The sequence below is a fragment of the Penaeus chinensis genome, chromosome 29 (assembly GCF_019202785.1).
Source record: "Penaeus chinensis breed Huanghai No. 1 chromosome 29, ASM1920278v2, whole genome shotgun sequence".
In the NCBI taxonomy this organism is placed as follows: Eukaryota; Metazoa; Arthropoda; class Malacostraca; order Decapoda; family Penaeidae; genus Penaeus; species Penaeus chinensis.
The window spans coordinates 1,747,447-1,772,446 of record NC_061847.1 but is presented as its reverse complement, the minus strand read 5'-3'; the positions used below and the strand labels follow the sequence as shown (position 1 = coordinate 1,772,446).

The window sequence follows — 25,000 nt, the reverse complement described above, 5'->3', positions numbered from 1 at the left end:
TTCAAAGAAATCCCGGTGAACAGAATATGCGCAAGTGCAGTGATAATGATAAAAGTAGTAATAATAATAATGATAACACTAATACTAATAATAATGATGATGATAATATTAATAGTAATAATAATGATAATAATGATAATAATAATAACAATAGTAATGATCATAATAACAATACTAATAATAATGATAGTGGTAGTAACAATAACAACAACAATAATAATTATTATTATATATACACCTCAGTATATCTGACTTCGGTTTCGAATTCATTAATCAGTTTCCGTGGAGTCAGTTGCATCTGCCTTTAAGTTGGTCTTGTGGTACGGTTGGTTTAGTACTGGTCCTCCGGCTCATACTGGAGTGACCGAAGTTCGAGTCCTGGTCAGGGAGGGTTCATATAGATCTATACCAGTGAGGCATTACGTTATTCCATCTTTCAACAACAAGAATAATAATAACAATAAGAATGATAACAGTAATAATAATGATAACAGTAATAACAACAATAATAATGATAACAGTAATAACAACAATAATAATGATAACAGTAATATCAACAATAATAACCATAACAACGCCAATAATAATAATATAAATAACTCACCGTCTCTCGTAGCTTGCCCCCCCTCCGACATGGCCAGAGTTTGTTCGAGGAAATCCCCGTGAACAGGACGTGCGCTGACGCCACCATTCCTGAACATTACTGCACCTGTGAACACCAGAGCGAGGTGTCCGTTGACGACAAGATACTGCTGGACGCTGCGACCTACACTGTCTCTCAGTTGAATGAGCAACTCGCAAGATTTGAGGAATGTGCGCAATTGTATGTTCAGAAGGTAATTATTTTTCCCGTTTGAATTCGTGCTAGTCAAGGCGTTGTTTTGTTTTGTTTTTTATTCTTATTCTTATTCTTGATTTAATTTTATATAACTTTTGATCTGATTTAATTTGATTTAACTTCACTTTATTCTGTTCTATGCTATAATATATATTTTTTTTTCTGTCTTACTTTATTTCATTTTGTTTCATTTCACTATTTTATCTATTTTATTCTTATCATCGTTAACAGGGAGATTACAGAGGGGCGGGGAGAGGGAGACAGGGAGAAGGGAGGAAACAAAAGGGAGATATAGAGGGAGAAGGAAGAAGTGGAAGATTGAAGGAGAGGTAGAAGGACAAGGAGAGGGAGGTAGGGAGGGAGTGGGAAAGACAGGGAAGGAAGAAGAGAGGGAGAAGGAAAGTAGCAAAGAGATTGAGAGGGAGGGAGATGGAGAGAGCGAGCTAGAGGAGGGATGGAATGAGGGAGAGAGAAAGAGAGATAGAAAGAGAGAGAGAGAGAGAGAGAGAGAGAGAGAGAGAGAGAGAGAGAGAGAGAGAGAGAGAGAGAGAGAGAGAGAGATAGAGAGTGAGAGAGAGAGAGAGAGGGGGGGAGGGAGAGAGAGAGGGGGGGAGAGAGAGAGAGAGAAGGAGAGAGAGAGAGAGAGAGAGAGAGAGAGAGAGAGAGAGAAGGAGAGAGAGAGAGAGAGAGAAGGAGAGAGAGAGAGAGAGAGAGAGAGAGAGAGAGAGAAAGAAAGAGAGAGAGGTAGAGAGAGAGAGAGAGAAAGAGAGAGAGAGAGAGAGAGAGAGAGAGAGAGAGAGAGAGAGAGAGAGAGAGAGAGTAGCAATGAAAGAGCGAAGGAACAAATCAACACAAATCAAGGAGTTGCCATATAACACCCTGCGTTGCCTTTGACACAATACGCAAACCCATTGCTGTTTTTGGCCCGTAGATCATACGAGGTCAAGTTGGGTCACGCAGAAAGGGGGCGGAGTCAAAGGAGAAACACCCGATCTCTGTCATCACCGTTCTCTTTGAGACTCTGCCAGGTGAGTCACTGATGAGTCGGGGTGAGTCAGCGGGCCAGGTGAGACTGTGGTGAGAATGAGTCAGAAGAGTTTAGTTTGGGATGAGTGTGAGAATCAGGTGAGTCGCTAATGAGTCATTCTGCCTTAGAAGTCAGGATGAGTCGCTGGAGGTGAGTTAAAAAGACCGATGTAAAATGAGTTTAAATGGACCGAATGAGTCTGTGACGTGCCAGAAAATGAGTCAGCGATGAGTCAGAAAATGATTAGATGGGTTAGTGAATGAGTGATGAGTCAAGTCGATCATAAATACAATAATGAATGAACGATGATAATAATGATAGTGATAATGACAGTAATGGTGATTGTGACAATAATGTAATATTATTATTATCAACACACTTGATATAAAAGAACTATACAAAAAAATCAATAAGTGAATAGTGACCATAATGATAATGAAGATTAAAAATTACACAGGTGAAGGAAAATTGGAAGCGACACTCACTCACCACAAAAATGAATTTGAACTGACGGCAGAAATTTCCAGAGTCAACATGTACGGCAACCAGAGCCATTGCATATCGGATCCCTTCTATCAAAGATATTGTTATTGCAACGACCTGCTCCCCGCTTCCCCGACGGCGCTCGAGTGAGGAACAGCGACGTTGTTATTTCGTGATTTCTTTTGCAAATTATTTGGTGAGTGCAGGGATTTTTTTTTTCTTTCTCGCTTTCCGTTGAGAAAATACTAGGAACAATGTCATTATTTTTTCTCCAAGGAATTTCATATTTATTGGTTTAGAAATCTAGGGGGAAGGAAACCAAGAACTAGAAAAATATAGTATATTTTAGGTACCATGACTTACGTGTTTCTCTCACCGTGGCGTGTTTCTGTCTGATTTACTGGCGACTCATCTCCTCCCGGCAGCGAGTCAAGGCCCAGCTTATCGTACCGTATACATCTTTATAGCCCTAAAGAATAATTCCAGAATAAGTACCTTAGCTACAGAGTCCCCTTAATTTTGCACATACTCAAGATAATGAATATAACTTGCGCGACGTAACTGCTGGTTCGGCCAATCAGCGCGAGAATGGGTGGTTGCAAGGGCAGAAGATTGCAAGCTGGCGAGGAAAACTTGCTTTGGTGAGAATTGTGGTTTTGTTTTACCTACATGGAAGGATTTCCTATTTAGGTAACGAGAGGTAAGCATCCCCTTTTCCTTCGCCTTGAAACCACGGTAAAATAAAAACGAAGATGATCAGACAATTAATCTAATCATGATGATATAACAATTAAGTTTTAACCTATGATTCTAGCCTGTGGGTTTAAACCAACCAGATCTCAATTGCCATCATAACAATATTTCCTAAACGCGTAAATAAACCACGAGACCTTATTTGTGGTTTTGTTCAAGTAATATGACACTTTGACTCGAAGGGTGTTCGTACGTCTGACAGCTCACGAAACTTGAAATGACTGACGATTCCCCATTGTTTATCTCTCGTTCATACCCTGAAAAAATATACAGCGAATAGGCCTGAGCCTTATCCCTATATTTCTAATGCTTCCCCTCGTCTCTTATTCACAAGGCGCAACCACTCAATGACAGGGAATCAGGCAGACGTTGTCATACTCCGTCCAGTCTTAGGAAAGGACTAACTGGCAAGTCAATCCAGACTATAGACTACTCCGATTCGTAAAGTTTCCTTCTGAGATGAATTGGTGTGAAGCAATAATGTATGTAATGTCTTTTTCTAGACATATATAATGTTTTTTGTTGTTTTATTAATTCTAGACAGGGTAATAACTTTCAGCTTCTGGACATGTGTTGTTTTTTTTCTTTGTTTTTGTTAATTCGTATTTATTGTTGAACTAGGACTGTTACAGCTGCTGATGTTGCTATATAACCGTAATAAATAAAATATAAATAATGATTATACTATATTTGTAGTGACAGTGTAGTAATTGTGGTTGTGATATTGCGGAGTTATTTATAGCATACCCCATAAGCTTTACGAATAGACAATGCATTACAAAGTAGTAGTATTTCGAGAACCGATTAATTGTAGAGAACTTGTTATGGGTTACAATGTTGGTGACTGATTATCGCCGTTCTTGCGAGTCGTGATTTTGTAATAGTGATTTTTTTTTTTTTTTTTTTTTTTTTTTTTTTTTTTTTTTTACAATAAAACTTATCTGTTTCAAAGCTGAACCGGATTTTGGTCAACATTGTTTGGAAGTTATTTTAATGAAGTGAATGGAGGAAAAACTGCACATGCACACACACACACACACACACACACACACACGCAGACGGATTTTTTTTTATAGTCCATTCTATAATTATGGCGATACTTGGACGTGTGCATAAACAGTTCTCATGTTTTAAAGCTCCTTGTGTGCCTTCTGAATGTGATGTTCAATATTTCTCATTTTACTGATCAATTTAATACTTGTATCGCTATTTATTACTAGGTTTGTTGTGTTATGCTTACTGTGATTCCAGAAATCCGATGTACGTATTTTTAGGAGATATTAAATGTTCTATATTTTATCTGATCATTCTTTTACTTTCCTGAGATCTGACATAAGCGAAAGATTCTTCAGTTAATTCCTACTCTTTACCCATTGTATTTCTGCAGAGCCCTATGTCCGCTCTTTGTTATAGGATAATCGATTACTCCTGCTTTCGCGAGTCCTGGCAGCGGCACGATCAGTTTGGGTGGGTACCCCTACCACTGGTGGGGCCAGAGCGATGGTTACCTTTTCCTTTGGGTTGCTATAGCCATGTCTAGTTACTCCGGTTACTCCGGTTACGCAGGTCGGAGAGCGTATAACGGTTGCAAAGGCAGAAGCATGCTTTTGGCTTCATGTCGCGTAATGCTGTGTACGCTACTGCCAATGTTTGCAAACTCGACGTGAAAGAGGTACTCTATTCCAAACTCGTATCTGTCGCAGACAGCTGTCCCCCGCGAGGCATTCGCATTATCCTGAGAAATTTCAGTGCGTTATCCGGCTTTGCCTGAGCTGGCTACGAGATGGCTGTCGAACCCCATGCTTCAGGAACTGATTCCAGCAGTGAGAATAGCCTCTGCTTGGTCCCAGAGGTTGAGTATTTCTGCCTCTGGGTTTCAGCACTCCCACTCGCATCGCTGGACATAGTATTGTGTTGAGTTCTGGTACCACATCGATCAAGGACACTTCTGAATAAACATCCGCCCTCGAAGGGAACCGCCGCATAAAAGGGCACGTGCGCAAGACGAAGGGCAGAGAGAGACACGGCAGACAGGCCAAGCCACACAGGGTCCAGCTCCACCAGCTCGTCCTCCAGCCGGGGATACTGGGGTCTCTTGGGGGGTCTCATATCTATCTTCAGAAATAAACCAGCAAGCTAAGACCCCTTTCATTGACCGCCCAAGACCATCTCTCTTACGCTTACATATGGTGGCAGCGGTGGGATCAAGAGCCTCACAACGCCGACGGTAATTCACCTACCACCACGCTCCTCGCCGACGCCTGTTGCCGATCCACGCTATCTGCCCACAAGCTACTCCTGTCGAAGTACATCCTCGCCTCTTTTAACGCCCAGCCATCGCTACCAAGTCTTCTTCGATCACGCCTACCTGTACCATGTCTACCCTTCTACTTCGTGCTGACCTCTCACGTCTGTGCTACCCTCCTGACGAAGTCGCTGACGATATGTTCCCGCACTCTACGCCGCTACACTCGCCAATCCGGCTCATCTACCTCGCCAAGTCTTCACGAACCCTCGTCGGCACAACCATGGAGCCGCCATTCTACTCAGCACCACCAATACTTCCTAGCTACTATTAAAAGTAAGTGTACCCATTAGTGCCAGATTAACTACTGCCCTTCCTATACCCACCCACACCTTACATACGAGTTGCTTTCTTTCAAATTCAATTACACGCCACTCAACGAACACAAACTACTAACTATATTCTACATAACTTCTTGCTGTCAACCATTGTTTTTTTGTTTTGTTTCAACACAACAAACGAAGTTACACACTGAGATCAAACCTAAGTGACACGCACCACACCCTATTCCCCTTCCCTAACCATATTTTAATTGGCTATGATATTTTTCTTCTATTGGTGTTTTATATAATGTTTATTATTGTTGCTCCTTACATTGCAGTTCATTATATTTCATTTTCTCCCAGAACAAATAACTATGTATTGATATGTTCGGTTTTTCCCCGTTATATTATTCATATATACCGCTACGATTTTCGTTGTAATATTATTGTTTTCACCTGCATACTGTACCCTACTAATTAGTTCTTCATTACTACTTCCTCTATTAATGTCTGTATATCGTTCTGTCTTTCACAACACCTGTATTTTCTTATACTTCCCACGCTAATCGTTCGCTTTTTCACACATAGTTTTAAGATACACGTCGATTACCTGCCTTAGGCCCAAACCCACCTATCTGCCCACTTTACACTGGAATTCACTCTAGGATTATGAATTTTACTAAGTGCCATCCCTAGAACTTATAACTGAACCCAAATCGCTTTCATGACGTCCTCTCGAAGTTCGAAATCTTATCCTCATTTATGCTAGAATTTATGCTTCCTTAGTTTAAGGAATTGGTGAATATGTAACCTGTATCTGACTGATGGTAGTCTCTTCTGTTGCAAATGACCATAACGCTGGTAACGCACTACAGACACCATACTTCATATAGGCTTTCATAACTATTATCACCGCACGTTAATTTTAAGCCCGGCTCATGGCCGTAAACGAATTAATCCTGCGCCCGCCGCACCGAGAAGTTACTTACGCTCATGCAACTGAAGCGCCCGAGACGCGCACTGTTAGATTATTACCGCAAGTTGATTTTATGCCCGGCCTCATGGCCGTACACGATGGAATCCTGCGCCCGCCGCACACTTACTCTCATACGATTGAAGCGCCGAAAAGCGCACTGTTAGAATTAAGTTCAGGCCCAGCTGCCTATGTATTCGAAGCATATATACCTGCCTATTTAGCCCAAGATATGGAATTCTTGTCTAACAAATTTTTCTCTCTTCAGTATGATGGTACTCTACTGAACTCGCTCACCCTGACAATTCCAAGGAATTCACACCCACTTGACACGTTACCCTTCTTGTGACAAATTGTTCTTATTATGCTCTCATTTTTCTTGCATCTTAGTAAGGTGAGTGACAGACGTATTTTTATCCTCCTCCTTGGCCCTTTTACTGGCCTGGTACACATATTTCAGCCTCTGAAAACGATTGACCGTCTTCGCTACTGAATGCCGCCGCACCCTCTACCTTGGTACGCGACGACCCTAGCGACCATTGGATCACCAGGAACCATCTGTAGATACCGAACAGAACCTGTATCCCTATGCGCTACTGTAGTGTTTCAAGCGTTGCAGACGGCTCGAGGACGAGCCTCGCGCATGGCCGAGCGATGTCAACAATACGTAGCAAGACCGGATGGCGCACTTCACACCTCCGTCCAAGCAGCTGCCCTTCTCCTCGGGCAGGATGCAGGTGCTGCCCGGCTTTCTCTTTTCGCACAGGAATAAACATCCGCCCTCGAAGGGAACCGCCGCATAAAAGGGCACGTGCGTAAGACGAAGGAGAGAGACACGGCAGACAGGCCAAGCCACACAGGGTCCAGCTCCACCAGCTCGTCCTCCACCCGGGGACACGGGGGTCTCTTGGGGGGGTCTCATATCTATCTTCAGAAATAAACCAGCAAGCTAAGACCCATTTCATTGACCGCCCAAGACCATCTCTCTTACGCTTACAACTTCGGGTCCACTTCAAAAGCCTCTTTCTCTCCAGTGTCCACCTTAAAGTGCTTCAGTTGGACAGATTGTGGGAGGAGCAGTGTGCCCGGAGGTTCGTCGCGGCTATCTCTGACTGATTCGCACCACCCGACAACCTGGCAGAGCCTGTAGCTTTGTGGGATTCCTTTAAGTGCAAAACACTCGACGCAGCGCAGGAGTCCAGTGGCGAGCGCCCGAAGCCAAAGCAGAATTTCATCTCGCTGGTGACACTGGGTGCCACAGATGCATGTCGAGTGGCTCTACTGAATGACAATCGGGGTTTGCGCCGTTCCTTGGTGCGCAAGACACAAGACAGCCGAATAGGGGCAATGAATAGTACATCAAGATTCTTGTTGAGAAGGTCGAAGGCCATATTTTAGTAAATGATCTTCGTCCTGCCTACCCAGCTGAACTCCGAGCCTTCTTCACAGTCCACTCAAGTGGATGGACCGATCATCTCAGATCATGTTGGACTGAGCATTTTGAGCAGCTGTATCAGGTTAACCTCAAGCAGTCAGTCTGGATGTAAGTGGTATCGCAATTTTTGTGCCAAATCCACCAATCAGCAACAACCTGACTGAGTTTAGGGAGGCTATTTCTAGTTTAAAGGGTGGGAAAGCAGTGAGTATTTAGGGTATCCTTGCTGAACTGTTAAATGCTGGTGCTGCCATCTAGCAGTCCGTTACCATCCCCCGGACCTGTTGAGGGGTGTGGTCATTCCCTCAAGAGGCAAAAGGGGATCAATAGGACATTAGCAAATGACCGTGGCATCACACTACTCAGCACACCAGACAAGGTTTTCGCTCACCTTCTTCGGATACATATCTGTGACCACCCACTAAAGCACCAGAGACTGGAGCAATCTGGATTCACTCCTGGCAAGTCCACAATAGACCATATCCTAGCGCTTCGAGTCACCGTGGAATACCAGTGTCAGTTTGGGCATGGGCTGCTCACAGGATATATCAACCTCAAGTAGGCATTTGACTCGGTACATCACAAATCGCTTTGGGAGATCCTTAGGGGAAGGCCTGACTAGCTTCTTCTCTGTTAATTCAGAATTGAGGCAGGGCTGTGTTCACACATCAACCCTTTTCAATGCTTGCATAGACTGGGTAATGGGTAGAGCTACTATCCAAAGTCACTGTGGACCAACAGCGGATGATGTTGCTACTCTATCTCTTTGGTGGCGGCTCTTGATGCATTTGGCAATGAGGCAAAGCTCTTGGGTCTAGAGGTCTTTTGGACCAGACCAAAATTTTGGGGTGCTGCCGAGAGAACCTGTCTGAGAGCTTTACATGCCTTGGAAATGTAGTCCTTGACTCTAGGGGTTAGACCAGGAAGGCAGTATGCGGATTGGCCTGGAAGCAGGTGCCATGAACTTAGTCAACAAGAGTATTTTGAGATGATGGCCCCTGTGCAGATGGACCAGCTACGTGTCTTCAAGGCCTTCATACTGCCAGTTTCACTTTATAGAAGTGAAAGCTTGATGCTATCCTGTGCCTGCAGTCTCGTCTTGTTACCTTTATAACAGGTCCTTGCGCAAAATTATAGCATACAGTTGACAGAACAGTGTGCGTTCAACCGGCGGTAGACCAGGAGACTGGCATAGGACCTGTTACTATCACAATCCGGGACCGCGAACTAAGGCTATATGGGCAACCAGCTCATTTCCCCATGAATGATCCTGCTCACCAAGTTGTCTTCACCTGTGACAACCCTGGCTGGAGGAAGCCCATGGGACATCCTAGAAAGTCGTTGTTTGGGCAGATTGACCAGTCGTGAGGAGTAGGGATGGGCCAAGGCCCTACCTGGTGGCTCGCCATGATGGTTCCTTGTGGCAGGAAGCGGCTATGTGCCTCCATCGGTGTCACCTTCATTAATTGCTTGGAGGCCCCAAACATTAAATGTGGGTATGTGCGTCCAAAGGTGTTCTCAGAGTAATCACCCAGTGATGCATATATTAAATATTTGGTCAATTCAATCTTTCATCTATAACACAATCATTGATATGTTCATGTTAATACAATCCCATGAGAGATGCTTATTTTATAGATGAAAGTTTAAATCAACAAAACATTTAATAAACACTTGGTTGCATAGCCTCATATCCCCCTTTTCTCACTAAGACATTTAAGGTTGATTTAAAGGACCTGGTTGATTGTAATTTCTGAGAATATGAATCTTCCCAAGAGAAAAGGGGTCCTTGGGACTAAATTTCACATAATAAGGGATACAAAGGGATACGTAGTTTATTAACTAGCCCAAGTACTGCTACTGAAAGTGATGTAGAGTATAGTAGAGGTATTCTTGCTTTTTTTTCCCTCTGATTTCGGGAGTGAGGCGGGCTGTATTCATGCACCAACGCTTTTCAAGAGAAGTGAACGAGATGTCTGTGAAGAAGAGCGTAGATGTGTTTTGTGTAACAATGAAAAGATGGTTCACCTGATCATTTAGCATGAAGACCATGTTGTCTGTTTCTAAGGATGTGATAGAAAAGGGGATTCACTGTGTTTGTGCAAGATGTAAATTTCATGAGATGAAGAGAAGTCAAGTCTGAGTCAATCTGGCCATCCACTTGAAGATAGGTATTAGGATTGCTCAAAGCCAGCTGTATGGGGAAAGATCCAGAAATGTGAATAGTTAAATGCATACAACCTGCTCCTATTATGCAAATCTGCATACTGTTATTCCAATACCTTCAAAACATTTGCACATTCCCCTGTTAAGTCTGGGAATGTGTCTTTTGAAAGTGGCTTCTGTCTTTAAATGTATAGCATCCCTCAAGTCTGCCTCTAGTATTACCACTTCATGGCCATTTAGTCCTGGGACAACTCTAGTACTTAACAGAATATTGGTTGTGAAAACATGTCTAACGTGTGTGTTGTATTGGAGTTTCAGTGGCCACTGTCACCACTCCTGGGGCAGGTGAGCCATAGTACTGACTGTGGAGTGAGTGTGTATTATCTCTATGAAAGGTCATGAACGTGGCACCTGTGGGGAATGACAGGGGTTAGATGGTGTTTAGTGGGGGATCAAAGGAAGAAACAAGGTCCAATTGATGTCAGGGAGGTTGACATTACCTACATTCTAAATATACCTAAAAGGGAGTCAAAGTTAATGTTGGAAGTTTTAAAGATACAGAATACCAGCAGAAGGACGTCAAATTTAGAGTTGGATTCAATCACTTAAGCTGTGGCAGTAAACTCCAGTTTGGTGATAATAAATGTCACATCCTTCTGGAATTGGCCATGCAGACATTCCCATGTTACAGTCTACAAAAAAGGAACATGAAGACTCAAGCTGTCTCAATGTCCAGGGTCAGCTAAGTCTTACCTATCATTATACCAGAAAAATATGAAGAAATGGTTTCATAAATGTCAAAGATATATTTTTATTATTATCATTTGGGGAGTAGAGGCTGTGGAAATTGCTAAAGACACAGGTGTGAGGAGTGCTGAGTGGCTTCACTGAGAAAAAGGGAGTGAATCTCAGGTACAAATAGGAAGGGACAAAGACTAAAAAAAAGTAAGAAAGAGGGAAAGGGGAGTGCTCAAGAGGACAATAGAGAACGAAAGATGGAACAGGCGGCTCAGAAGCCAATGGAGAGAAAGTTAGCCAAGAAAATTTTCAGATGAGATGTGTTATCTATTATGATAGTAGAGGTGTGGGATGTTGGGTTTGGGGAAAGATATGGAGTGAAAATGTTTTCGTTCATATATGGGTGTGTTTGTGATAGAGGGCTAGGCTATTTCAGTGATGTGAACATGGTGAATCCAAGTCCAAATATAACACAAGCAATTGGAATTACAGCCAACAAGACTGTGCCAAGAATTGCATCTTTAATTTACAAAGACACATCCAAACAATTTGTTACAATTAAGATGCATTTTATCATTTACATAGTCTTTCTGAAAACAAACATGTGCTTTCATTGTACGTTTTACAAACTGTCCAACTGAATTGACTTGCTTGTATGTAAAAACACTGTTTTAGTTGACACAAGGAAATCCTGTGGTAATCCCTAAAGTCCCAACTATATGGTAAGGAAGTGAGGGAGGAAGGGCAGCAGCTGCAGTAGGTGTATCATAGTCCAGAGGAATGTGTACATTTCTGCTAATAATTTTTTGTACTGTAAAATGTTTTATTTCACCAGGAACTCATTTCTGTATTTTCTAAGAGCCATCTATTATCTATTCCACACAAATTGGATATATATCTTCTTTAACAAGAGAGGATAAATAATACAAATATTTTTATGAAAAATAACCTTTACTCACACCCTCATTCCATCACTATGTACACACATGGTGCATAAATACTGGACAATAAAAAAAAAAAATCACCTATCACAAAGTTTAGAAAATCAGTGCCTGCATCAAAATAAAACAGAACCATTCACAAGCTGACAGCCAGACCAAAATAAATAAACGTAAGAAAAATAACACATTCACAAAAAATAAAAGATAAAAGAAATTTAAACCATCACACAAAAGCTCTTAAGGTCCTGAGTGCATGCGTAGCTCCTAAAGCCTTTTTTCTTTATCAACTATTGGAACGAAAAATGCTTGTAAGTCAAGGAATACATGACAGCAAATATTACCCACTTCATTATCATTTCTACTTATCATATGTTATCATCTTTTCTATGTTCAAACGTGCAGGAGAAATGAGAAAAAGGACAGAAATGTATCCTTTTACAAGAAGAGTATGAAATATTGATGTATAAAATCATAAGTTTCTTCGCTTGCATGTTTAATAACATACTTTAAAATAACTTGATACAATATTATTGACAAATAATATCAAAATCTGGATATTCTTCATGATTTACTGCTAAATATTTTCAGGCTGCCTAATTTGACAGTCCGAAAGAAAACCAAACTGATATACAGCATTTATATAGGATAAAACTAACCCTTCCTCAGATACAAATCATAGAGGAGCTTCACTAATCCAGCATTCACCGATGGTTCAAGACAGTGATCTCAATCTGGACCTCATTAGTCGGCCTAACAGCTGCATAGCCCCAGTCAGTACTGCTTTATCACTTTGAATTACTGAGATTTTATCCCTGAATTGGCTTTAATGCAGTGTGGTCCCTGCATCATTTTGCCTTTTTTACCTTCAGCTTGACTCTTTCGGAAAATCTGCTACTCTGGCACCTGTCCAGTTTCAGGTATGCTAGATTTGTGAAGTTCACTCTCTATGTATAATCGTGTTCTTTCTTTTCCAGATCAGTAGTAGGAGAATCGTATATATTTAAACTCCTTAAAAATCATACTTCCTGGTTATGCTGAGCTGGATAATGACAGAGGGATCAGTGAATCTTTTTTGATAATCAAAAGATATCTGAGATTTCCTCTTGGAACAAAAATCAACAAATTAATTACTCCTAAAATTATCCTGCATATTAACAACTAACAACATTATTGACAAGAATTATATTAAAAAGAGAAGAAAAAAAAATACAATATATTTCTGATCATGTGTAACAAAACAACAGTCATAAACCTTTTGATATATAAAATCGGCATAAAAAGTATATTCATTCAAGGTTTCACCTAATAATAGCAACATACATTGCTAATAATATTTTACTCATATATCAAAGTTCAAGTGCATGTGTATCTCTTTTTCTGGAACTTTCATCTCTTGTCATTTCTTGCACACCATAAAAATGACCATTATTTCTTCTCGGGCAAGAAAAAAAGCTTTATGTGTCAAAATTCCATGCACTTCCTTTCACAGTTTGTCTGCTTATTTTTTACTTTTTATTTTTTGGAACAAATAAGGACAGAATGACACCCTATGTCTATTTTTTGTTCTCCACTGTTAACAATAATAAAAAAATAAAGTACACATTTCAAACCAAAATCATGTTTAAAAACTGACTTAATTTAAAAATGCAATGAATTGTCTATATTTGTTTTATATTGATATTTGATTTGGCTGTAAAGTAGCTTTCAGTACAAATGACTATTAAATATATAAAAATAGAGCAAAATTTACTATTCTTACAATTTGGTTCTTTAGATAAAGTATAACATCTCCACTTTAGAAATACTCAGAAGTTAAAGGTAAATACCTTAGCTGGCTTTAACATAATATGTGCACACTGGAATGAACAGTACCTTTGAGGAGGTGAGGAAGAGGAAAAGGAAGTAGAAACAGAAGAATGAGAACATTAATAACAATAAAGTGGAAAGAAAAAAAAAAAACGAAAGAGGAAAAATGGGGTATGAAGTAATGAAAGAAGAAAGCTGCACTCACAGAGCAGATCGAAATACTCTAACTTAGAAATTTCAGCACCGTAACAGTACCTATATCTATCTCCAACGAATCACACACTCACAGTGAAAGCTATCATATATGCTAAACTCCTAGTGCAAAACTCATAACTGCGTATCAATATGATACACTCTGCACTGGTATTTGCTGCAGTCTAATATTACCCCTGTATGTGGCTCATATCATTTTACACCTTACAAGAAACAGAACTATTCTCATTTCCATGCAAGTACTTCACTCTGAAAGTTTCTTTTTCCTAAAGCAAATGGAAATGTGTCTGTCTGAATCAGTTTAATGTCCAGGTTAATTCAAGAAGATACTCTACAGACAGGAGGGAAAAAGCTGCACACTATGATAGAGGAGGAAAAACAAAATGTAAAAGAGGAAGAGAGAGCAAAGGAGATGAGAAAACACAAATTTGGAATTCATTATTTTGAAAAAAGCTGAAATCCTTGTTATGAACCTGTTGTCACACGCAAATTTAGTATAAACACAACAGCCCTTCAATTCACCAGTGCAATATTAACTTGCCATATAACCGTACATTAATTTTGTTTTTGTTTTCCTTAGGCAGCAACGCAACATGATAGTACATATGCCACTTACAGTCTATTCCAAGGACCCAAGTGCAAAACTCAAGTCAACAAAGGGCCATAATTCACCCAAAAATTGGTGTATTGCAACCAAAACACACTTGACCAGTATTTTATCATAATATTCCAGCAATCATTTGAAAAAAAACATTTTACTGACCCAAAATCCATGTTAATTCAGTGAAACAGACTAATGTGGTGCATTTGGCATTTGTACAGAGTTGAGAAGATACATTCCTCATTACATCATACATATACTGCACATACACACTAAGATACACAGGATCACATAGAGTGGAATGTACCTCATGTTACAATTTATGCAAATGTAATAATGATCATACATTGTGTGTAAAACTGAACACAAAACAACAATACATGGATGGAATGGTGTCGGTGCGGAAATCCACGTCACTGTCACTATCACTCTAAAAGGCACCTCAATACTGACTCATGATCAAATGGAAAAAAAATAAATGAATAAATAAAACATATTAAATAGAAACAAAAATCAATCAACATAGGTATAAAATATATTGAATATAAACAAAAATCAATCAACATAGCTTTTACATTCCCGCTTTGAAAGAGACATGGGGGAACATTGAGAAATTATTGGGTAACTAAAAACTGAGGTTCTCAAAGTATGTCTTAAAAATCTACTTCATCATTTCACTTGACTATTGTGAAGAGAATCAAAACAAAATCACACATCCCATATGAAAAAAAAAAAAAATCCATTGATTGAACTTCCCATGAATTCTGTATAACCACAGAGCAAAACATAAAAAAGAATGGAAAATAATAGGAGGCAAAAGAAACATTCTCAGTGAGAAAGATTTCAAACATTTCCTAAATATATGTTAATTACTTCTGGTAACCATTGCTCTCCTTGGAAAGACCAGTTATTTGCAAACAAATTATGCAAAAACAGAAAATGTGCATAACACTATACATTAGTAAATCAAAAAATTAAAGTGTTAGTATTATTCCTATCACATTTTGAACGGCTCAGTCCTTACTTCAACCTGTTTATCATATAAGTTTGAAAATGCTGTCCTCTTTGTAAGACTGACATATTAAAAGAGAGGCAAATGCACTTTCATTTTCTTCAATAAATCTAAAAAAAACAAGGTGGCAGAAATCAACAGACTCTACTAGCTGAAAGCTGGTCAAAGAAGAGTAAAATAAAAAATAAATAGTAATGAAATGATAATAAAAATAAGCTGACTGGCATGTCTTTGTATCCTTCACAATGGGAAAAAATTGCATCAGTACATATTTCCTCTAAATCACAATGAGTTTAATTTTTCTGCCGGTTCATTTTCCTCCTTTTTTTGTCAGCTCATTTGACGACCCTTATTCTTCAACAAATTCATCCTTGCATTATGCAGACAACACATTATTATTATCCTGCAAAATGAAGCGCACAGTACTGCAAGCATCCTTGGTACCCAGTTCAGGACTGGCTCATAGTTTCCATTGTTACTTATATGTCATTTGCAATCTATCCTATCTATCTGACTGGTATGACCTGAATCTTATTTGTGGCCAAGGATTTTCAAATATGTATATTTAAATAAAGTACTAATCACATGACATTCTTTGAAAGGAAAGAAGAACAAGAAAATGCTAATGACATCATGATCTTTGAAAGGAAAGAATAACAATGTTCAATGATACTGTATCATCTTATGACACCATCTTACGCTCATTAGAGGTCAAACCCTAAAAGATTACGTCTACTAACTTAAAGACATCACTGCCCACTTTCATATATATATATAAATATGTATAAAAGCTCACTACCGACTGAATATCAGTATCATATGACTATTTCTGTCTCAACCTCCAAGTCCTCATCTTATTTGTATAAAACTGGCCAGCTTAAGACAAAATCCACCCTATGGTTACCTTCTATGAGGACATTCACATAACTTGTGTGGAATTCAGAAATCACAGATATTACTTGCATTCGTGACACATACATTCTTGACTGGTTTACAGGTGTTTCATAATAATTACTATTATCTATAAAACAAGAGAGATTACAAAATCTATCATACACATTTAATTTTGATTTACAGGGTATGGTATCATTTTCACTAATGTAGGAGTTTGAGCCTTTATGACACATGATTTAGAGTTCTGCCTCTCTACTGCTGAAAATCATACTATTTCCCCGATGTAAAAGACACCACCATAAATAAAGTGTTAAGAAATCAAAAATAATAATAATGATAAAAATGATCTTGCTATAGTCCCGTCACATCTCAAGGATAGTATGAGCTGACAGGCAGGTAATGATCGAACCACCACTGCTGTGTCCTTGTGTTTGCACAGGTAGTCACGAACACATCATCCATGGCCTGCTTGTCTCCTCTATCCAAGCATTTGTTTGTGGCTTTGTGTATGATGTGCCCAGTCTGCGGGAGAGAAATAGATTGCAATGAAGTTAATATACATTGGGAACACACACGTTTGTTTTCTCTCCCTGTAAATGTAAATGTAAAGTCAATATAAATGAAATGCTCCAACGGAAATTTTACCAGTGAGAGAATGAAGGGAGATAAAGAAAACTCAAAATTTAAAAAAAGAAGAGAGAGAAGAAAGAAAAAGAACGAAATAGAGGCCCACCTTTGCTAACACCCACTCCTGATTCCCGCGCTGGCCATGGCAACGCACCATTCTGACCTTCTCCACAACCTGTGTGGAGAATACAGGTACCTCGGCACACACATCCTCTCTACGAAGCTCTCCATTTTTGGACATGCTAATAAACTGCGGAACATTAGAGAAAGGTTAGAGAAACTTGTCATAGCTTTTGTTGAGTTTTTATACCTCTTGTTATGACAGAAATATCAAATTAGAACATCTTTAATAATGGAGACAACTAAGGTAATGACAGAGATCGTGCTCTCCGAAGTTTTGATTTACTGAATTCTCTTATCAAATATTTTCAAAAAGTATGTAAAACCTGAAATAAAAATCTGGATAAAGATTTTTTTTTTTTTTTTTTTCTTGTACTCTGAGCTTACTTTTGAAATATTTCTTACTGTGTAATCAATATATTTGCATGGAAGAAAACTGCCTACATCATAAACAATATACTCTTAAACAGAACAACATGAGTATGATTTCAATTAAACAATGATAAAGTAAATAATTTTTGTTCTAAATAAGCATCTTTAAAGTTTACTTATACTACCATAATAAAATAAATTTTCTTTGGGATACACCCAAGGAAAATAAGTGTAGTAATCTCTCTATCTCTCTCTCTCTCTCTCTCTCTCTCTCTCTCTCTCTCTCTCTCTCTCTCTCTCTCTCTCTCTCTCTCTCTCTCTCTCTCCTCTCTCCTCTCACTCTCTCACTCTCTCACTCTCACACTCTCACACTCTCACACTCTCACACTCTCACACTCTCACACTCTCACACTCTCACACTCTCACACTCTCACTCTCTCACTCTCTCACTCTCTCACATGCACGCACGCACGCACGCACGCACGCACGCACACGCACGCACGCACGCACGGACGCACACACTAACGCACGTACACACACCCACCCACACATAACACACTAACACACACTCTCTCTCTCTCTCTCTCTCTCTCTCTCTCTCTCTCTCTCTCTCTCTCTCTCTTCCTTATCTATCACCATTCATTAATAGGCTTGTATTAGTAGCTGTCTCTCTTCATTTCAGTATATTTCTGATGCCCTTTGTAATAAATATCTCAAGCATATAACCATGTTATTCAATCATTCTGTCTTCACATCTACTGAAATGTATTCAAGCTCCTACAACTTTCTACTTTTGAATAAACACTAGGAAACACAGCAAAATTAACAAATCAAACATATAAAACTCCTACTAACTATCAAGAAACTACAAAGAGAACCCTTACGTACAGAAGTGATAAACCTACGGGGTACACACTCATAAACTCTTTACCTGGCTGGACGCTACAAAGGTGTGGCAGTTGTAGAGTCCCATATCATATGCGCTCTTCTCGTTCCTTTGCAGGTTATCTAAGCATATATCTGGTTTTGTTGCATTGTTACGAAGCTATAAGAAACAGGATAATAAAGCTTTAACAAAACAGCCAATTTATTGTGGTTCCCAGGTTGACGGTTGGATACTGTTGGTGGTACCTCGTGTACGTTGAGTGAAAGGTAAGAACGAGTTTGCATCTGAAACAAAGTCTCTCTCATATATATATCTCCCTCCCTCTTTAGACTCTCTTTCATTCTTTCACCCTCCATTCTCTCTTTCTCTCCCTCTCTTCTCTTGCAAAAGAGAGAATCTGTAAGTAATTCCCATTAGGTTAATAATCCCACATTCCTTATCCTCCCCAAATAAGTTCCATATTCCTCATCATCGCAAAACAGGTTAATAATCACACACTCCACATCATTACAAATCACACACATTAAAAAAACACTTACTGCATAGTTGCTGCTTAAGACCCTCCTTCTCTCGCATTCTTCAGGAGGAAAAAACTCTGCATCCTCCTCCTCATCTTCCCCCACAGAGAACGAGAGCAAGACAGAGAACAGAACAACACGTGAAAAAGACTTACCTCATTCCTGAGTGGCGCGTGGTCACACGAGTACAGCCCGAGATCGAAGGGCTGGCTGTCGATGTCTTCCCTTTCTAGCATGTCAAGGCACAGATTCGAGGCAAAGTTTCGCACCTGTTTCAAGTCATTGTTTTTAGGGTCAGTTGTCGGAGGAGGAACGGAGGGACACTTTGAGTCAATATTAATGCTGAGTTAGGGTCTTGTCCCAAGAATAAATACAGCAAAGTCAAACAAGCAAAAACAGAAAAACAAAACAGAGATATAAAACAAAAAATATTTATAGACAGATATGAAGGTGCTTGTTTAGATATAAAGATTTATGGACATGTATAGATATGTATAAACAAATCCATGTATATTTCCTAAGGGTCTTGACTAATACTCTGTGTATGTGGAGGTGCATGAGGGTATGTATAATATATATATATATATATATATATATATATATATATATATATATATACATATATATATGTAAATATATATGTATATATAATTTATTTACTTATAAACATATAAACATATAAACACACACACACACACACACATTGTGTGTGTGTGTGTGAGCATGTGTGTGTGCATGTGTGTGCATGTGTGTGCATGTGTGTGCATGTGTGTGTGTACGTGTGTGTGTACGTGTGTGTGTGTGTGTGTGTGTGTGTGTGTGTGTGTGTGTGTGTGTGTGTGTGTGTGTGTGTGTGTGTGTGTGTGTGTGTGTGTGCATAAAAGTATATGTATTTATATGTATATTTATGTATTTATATTTATATATGTGTATCTGTATATATAGACATATCTATATGTGTATATATATCTGTATATATGTATACATATATATAAATACACATGTATGTATGTATGTATGTATGTATGTATGTATGTATGTATGTATGTATGCATGTATGTATGTATGTATGTATGTATGTATGTATGTATGTATGTATGTATGTATGTATGTATGTATGTATGTATGTATGTATGTATGTAAGTATGTATGTATGTATGTATGTATGTATATGTGTATATGTGTATATGTGTATATGTGTATATGTGTATATGTGTATATGTGTGTATATATATATATATTATTTATATATATGTATGTATATATATAGATATATACATATACATATATATAGATATATACTAGTATATGTATACAGATGTGTATATATGTGTATATATATAAATATAATATACATATACATACATACATACATATGTGTGTGTGTGTGTGTGTGTGTGTGTGTGTGTGTGTGTGTGTGTGTGTGTGTGTGTGTGTGTGTGTGTGTGTGTGTGTGTGTGTCTGGGTGTGTGTGTGTGTGTGTATGTGTGTGTGTGTGTGTGTGTGTGTGTGTGTGTGTGTGTGTGTGTGTGTGTGTGTGTGTGTGTGTGTGTGTGTGTGTGTGTGTGTGTGTATGTATGTATGTATGTATGTATGTATGTATGTATGTATGTATGTATGTATGTATGTATGTATGTATGTAAGTATGTATGTATGTATGTATATGTGTATATGTGTATATGTGTATATGTGTATATGTGTATATGTGTATATGTGTATATGTGTATATGTGTATGTGTGTGTGTATATATATATATATATATATATATATATATTTATATATATGTATGTATATATATAGATATATACATATACATATATATAGATATATACTAGTATATGTATACAGATGTGTATATATGTGTATACATATAAATATAATATACATATACATACATACATACATATATATGTGTGTGTGTGTGTGTGTGTGTGTGTGTGTGTGTGTGTGTGTGTGTGTGTGTGTGTGTGTGTGTGTGTGTGTGTGTGTCTGGGTGTGTGTGTGTGTGTGTGTGTGTGTGTGTGTGTGTGTGTGTGTGTGTGTGTGTGTGTGTGTGTGTGTGTGTGTGTGTGTGTGTGTGTGTGTGTGTGTCTATATATATACACACACATATGTATATTTACATATGTATACATACATATATGTACACGCACATATATATAGATATACATATATAAGTATATACACACATTTATATATTTATATCTATATATATATAAAAATGTATGTATATAACATATAACCTGACATTGCTACTGCACATGCTCCACACTGAACCCTATGAGGACTAAGGGGAATCTCCTCCTTTCAGCAAAGTACCATATGAGCTTTATATCAGCCTGTCAATGTCACAAATTTCTTGGCCCAAGTCTCCCCCACTTACTCCATTGATGCCAGGGTCTGTGATTTACATATCAATTTAGCTTACAAATAGTTGGTCAGGGAGTCAATTACCTGTCTCTCTAAGTCTAAACAAGCCCAGTAATTGATTCCATAGAGATGCAAGTATTCCTTGAGCCATCATTGTATAAACAATAATACGTTGCATGTCATAATACTGGTACTTGTATTTGCTTTTACTTAGTACTTAAATTTTGATATGGTACTTCTAAAGATACATATTAGAATGGTATCTGATCACTGACCCCTTGCTAATGGCTACATAAATACCATGAGCTATTGATGAATTTTTGTGTAAAACTTTCAAAATGCAATATGACATGTATCATCAATACCAGTACATAAACAATTATTCTGTATCAATATATTTGACTTTAGTTCTCTATATTGCAGCCTGTATATGTTGTATGCCTTAGTGTCTTTGAAAACCTCTGCTTATATTTTCATCTTATGCTTTCTACTTGCCTTGTTTTTTTTCCTACAATTCCATCATTCCCCTCTTAATTAGCTGTAATTACTGTAATAATCTCAGTTGCAAATATCTATAAAATTATGTAAAATAATTGCATGAAAATGCATTATATATTTTTGTAAACAGCTATATCAGTACAAGAAATAGCAAGTAATAACAGTACAGCATAATGCATAATAATAACAATAAGAAATATAGCAGAGAAAATTACATGAAATTCCTGGCTGGTTGGGAAAAATGACTCTTATACTGAGTCTAATGCAACTAGACTTGGAAACAATTCCTGTATATCACTATCACCAACTAGATCAATATTCTTTATAATTAGGGCAAAAGAACATAAGTGAGGCCATTTATCTCTTTTCTTCCATTCAGCTTCGCCATCTATCTTTGTTTCCTTATTCATCTTGTTATAAGTATCTTCATCTCTTTTGGAAGAATACCCTAAGAGTCCAGTCTTCATTACAAGGTATCCCGAAGAGCATGTGCATGAGCCCTGCCACACTTCTCATGTATTGTAATTCTTTCACAAACATTAGTAACCAAACATATACATATATATACATATATATACACATACACACACACACACACACATACATATAGAGGACATACATATGGCCCATATGTACATGAAGACAAATAAGAACATGTTGATATATATAAAAAAATATATTTGAAATTGTGTGTGATCATAAAACTGTGTATGATTGCAAAAGTCATATATCTTTCCTATTCATTCCATGAATTTCACTTCAAATCCTTCTTTTTCTTAATACCCATAGATGCCAAAATTTAGTTTGGGCAGTAATTTAATTGATACAAGATCATCACATTGCTCATATGAAAGTTTAGTAAAAAAGAAAAAGATAAAAAAGAAGAGAGAAACAGATGGAAAGAAGTGACAAACAAGATGCATAAGTGTGCACAATATGTCATATCACAAGTCACACTGTCCTAGAAGGGTGAAAATCATCTCTAAATAACACTCGAAGCAAACCCTTAGGCACACCATATCCCATAACCTTCCAATTACCGAAACCAAAATCCAAAAAAATGCATTCCCAGAAGACAAAAAAGCCCAAACGTGCAAGCACCATATTTAGAACTGCAGTTATTGAAGACCAAAGCATTTAAAAGGCACTTAAATCAGATTTAGATTCTCTTAAAAGAATACAATGAGTTCTCTTAATACTTCCATTTTTTTCTGAAGAAAAATGAATATTCATAAGTATTTATATATATACCTAAATAAGTGCATCATGAATTTCAAGATGTGTGTGAGCATGTGCATGTGCATGACAGACTGTGCATTTGCCTGTGCTTGTGCAAGGACAGAACATGTGTCTGTGTGCAGGGTGTGTGTGCATGCTCACATCACTATATAGAAAGACAGTAAAGGAAGAGAGATATTGTATCTCATAAAAGCTGAATACTCCTCGGCTCAAAGCTCTACAGCTTTGTCAATAAAGAGATCTATCTAACTGCAGTTCTTTATAATTGTCTGTTACACCGTCAGGGAGTCAGGTCATTTCTTTTATGTTGAGTGGCTGTGAATATACATGAGAAGGAATTCTCAATCTGAAGACACATGTACACCACAGATACAAAGGACAGACATTTACATGTACAGCACATTATATACATAACTCAATGATTCTCTCTCTATCCCACTTCTTCACTCTTTCTCTCAATCATTCTCCAATCTCTATCTTTCCCCCTACCAGTACATCCATACACAAAAACTGGTAGAAGTGACACTTATGAATACACAAATACACTGGAGCAGACAATAATGATAAGGGTAAGTTCAAACAAGAAAAAGATATACGTAAATAGAGATCCAGATGTAGACATACAAACTGATACAGATGGAGATATTGATGAAAACATTAATAAGCAAACAGACAGAGTCTTAAATATACAGTATATACACAACACATGCATGCACACATACACACACACACACACACACACATACATGCACACACACACACACACACACACACACACACACACACACACACACACACACACACACACACACACACATTCATTTATTCTCTCTCTCTCTCTCTCTCTCTCTCTCTCTCTCTCTCTCTCTCTCTCTCTCTCTCTCTCTCTCTCTCTCTCTCTGTCATAAAATGAATAAAAAAAGCTCCATACAAAGAAAATCAACAAATAAAATTAAATAAAAAGAGAATGTATCACTCACAGCCACAGGGCAAAGAAGAGGACACTCGTTACCTGCGTCAAGCACATTCCACCCCAAGCGACTGTCAGAATCACTTGAGCCTTTCGGAACTGCATGACCTCTGCTTCAAGACTGGCTTTATGTCCTTATGCCTTAGTGTGCCCGGTTGTCTTGGCACTGTGAATGCCCCGCCAAAACCCACGTCATTCTTATCTTTCTACCAATTTTTGCATCTTCTGTGTGATGACAGCACGTACAACATAAGTATCCTCATGAGAGACTAACTGTTTATTTCTCTCTCTCTCTCTCTCTTTGCAGAAAATTGGTAAAATGATAAACATTGTTGTGAATTTCCATGATTTGCATAACTGTGATGCAGTGACTTCAACCTCTAACTATTGAAAAATATCAAATAAAATAAATAAAATATGTTAAAACAACATGAATCTAAATAAGAAAAGATAATCAGATATTATGTAGCTCAAATAATATCAAACTAATACAGTATTACTGGATTAGTTTTTACAAAACACAAATTTCTTCCAAAAACTAAATTTGTTGATGTGACTGCATCGTCATAACTACCGCCTATGAACTACACATGCACAAAATTCCGAACTGTAATGCGGCATGTTCATCTGAATACCTTTAATGTCAAGATATATGCCTTGCTATTCTACTAACAAGGAATCATATTAACCCAAAAAAGAGCCAACCTTTCTACCATAAGTTTGATTATTTCATCCTAGAATTCTAAAAAAAGAAAAAAAAAACAAGAAAAAAAAAACATATATATAAAAAGATCTATTATATCTAAATCTTACAGCAAACTTGAGAGAGTAACCTAAGAAAAAAATAAATAAATAAAAAATAAATAAATAAATAAAGCATTATATGCCCATAAAAAATTCAACCTAAGAAAATTCTAGATATGAAAGCAAAGGAAAAAAAAAAAACACCAT

General features: G+C 38.1%; 2 protein-coding genes across 4 annotated transcripts in view; one reads left to right on the top strand and one right to left on the bottom strand.

The window, feature by feature from the left end:
• The window catches only part of LOC125040694, a gene marked incomplete at its 5' end in the record, with an annotated part of 16,299 nt that extends 11,899 nt beyond the window's left edge, over positions 1–4,400 (top strand). Inside the window, 4 exon segments of one of the 3 annotated variants that reach the window (XM_047635381.1) lie at positions 617–836; positions 1,770–1,866; positions 2,393–2,544; positions 3,436–4,400. In XM_047635381.1, the coding sequence (XP_047491337.1) occupies positions 617–836; positions 1,770–1,866; positions 2,393–2,544; positions 3,436–3,546 (580 nt within the window). 3 annotated transcript variants of the gene reach the window in all.
• Positions 4,401–13,431: 9,031 nt separating this feature from the next.
• LOC125040751 (polypeptide N-acetylgalactosaminyltransferase 1-like) overlaps positions 13,432–25,000 on the bottom strand; it is a 21,422-nt gene continuing 9,853 nt past the window's right edge. Inside the window, exons 8-10 of the mRNA XM_047635453.1 lie at positions 18,499–18,612; positions 17,182–17,325; positions 13,432–16,970 (exon numbers count right to left, since the gene is read on the bottom strand). Coding sequence (XP_047491409.1) covers positions 16,818–16,970; positions 17,182–17,325; positions 18,499–18,612 — 411 coding nt within the window. The 3' untranslated portion in view covers positions 13,432–16,817. The remainder of the gene's footprint in view (positions 16,971–17,181; positions 17,326–18,498; positions 18,613–25,000) is intronic.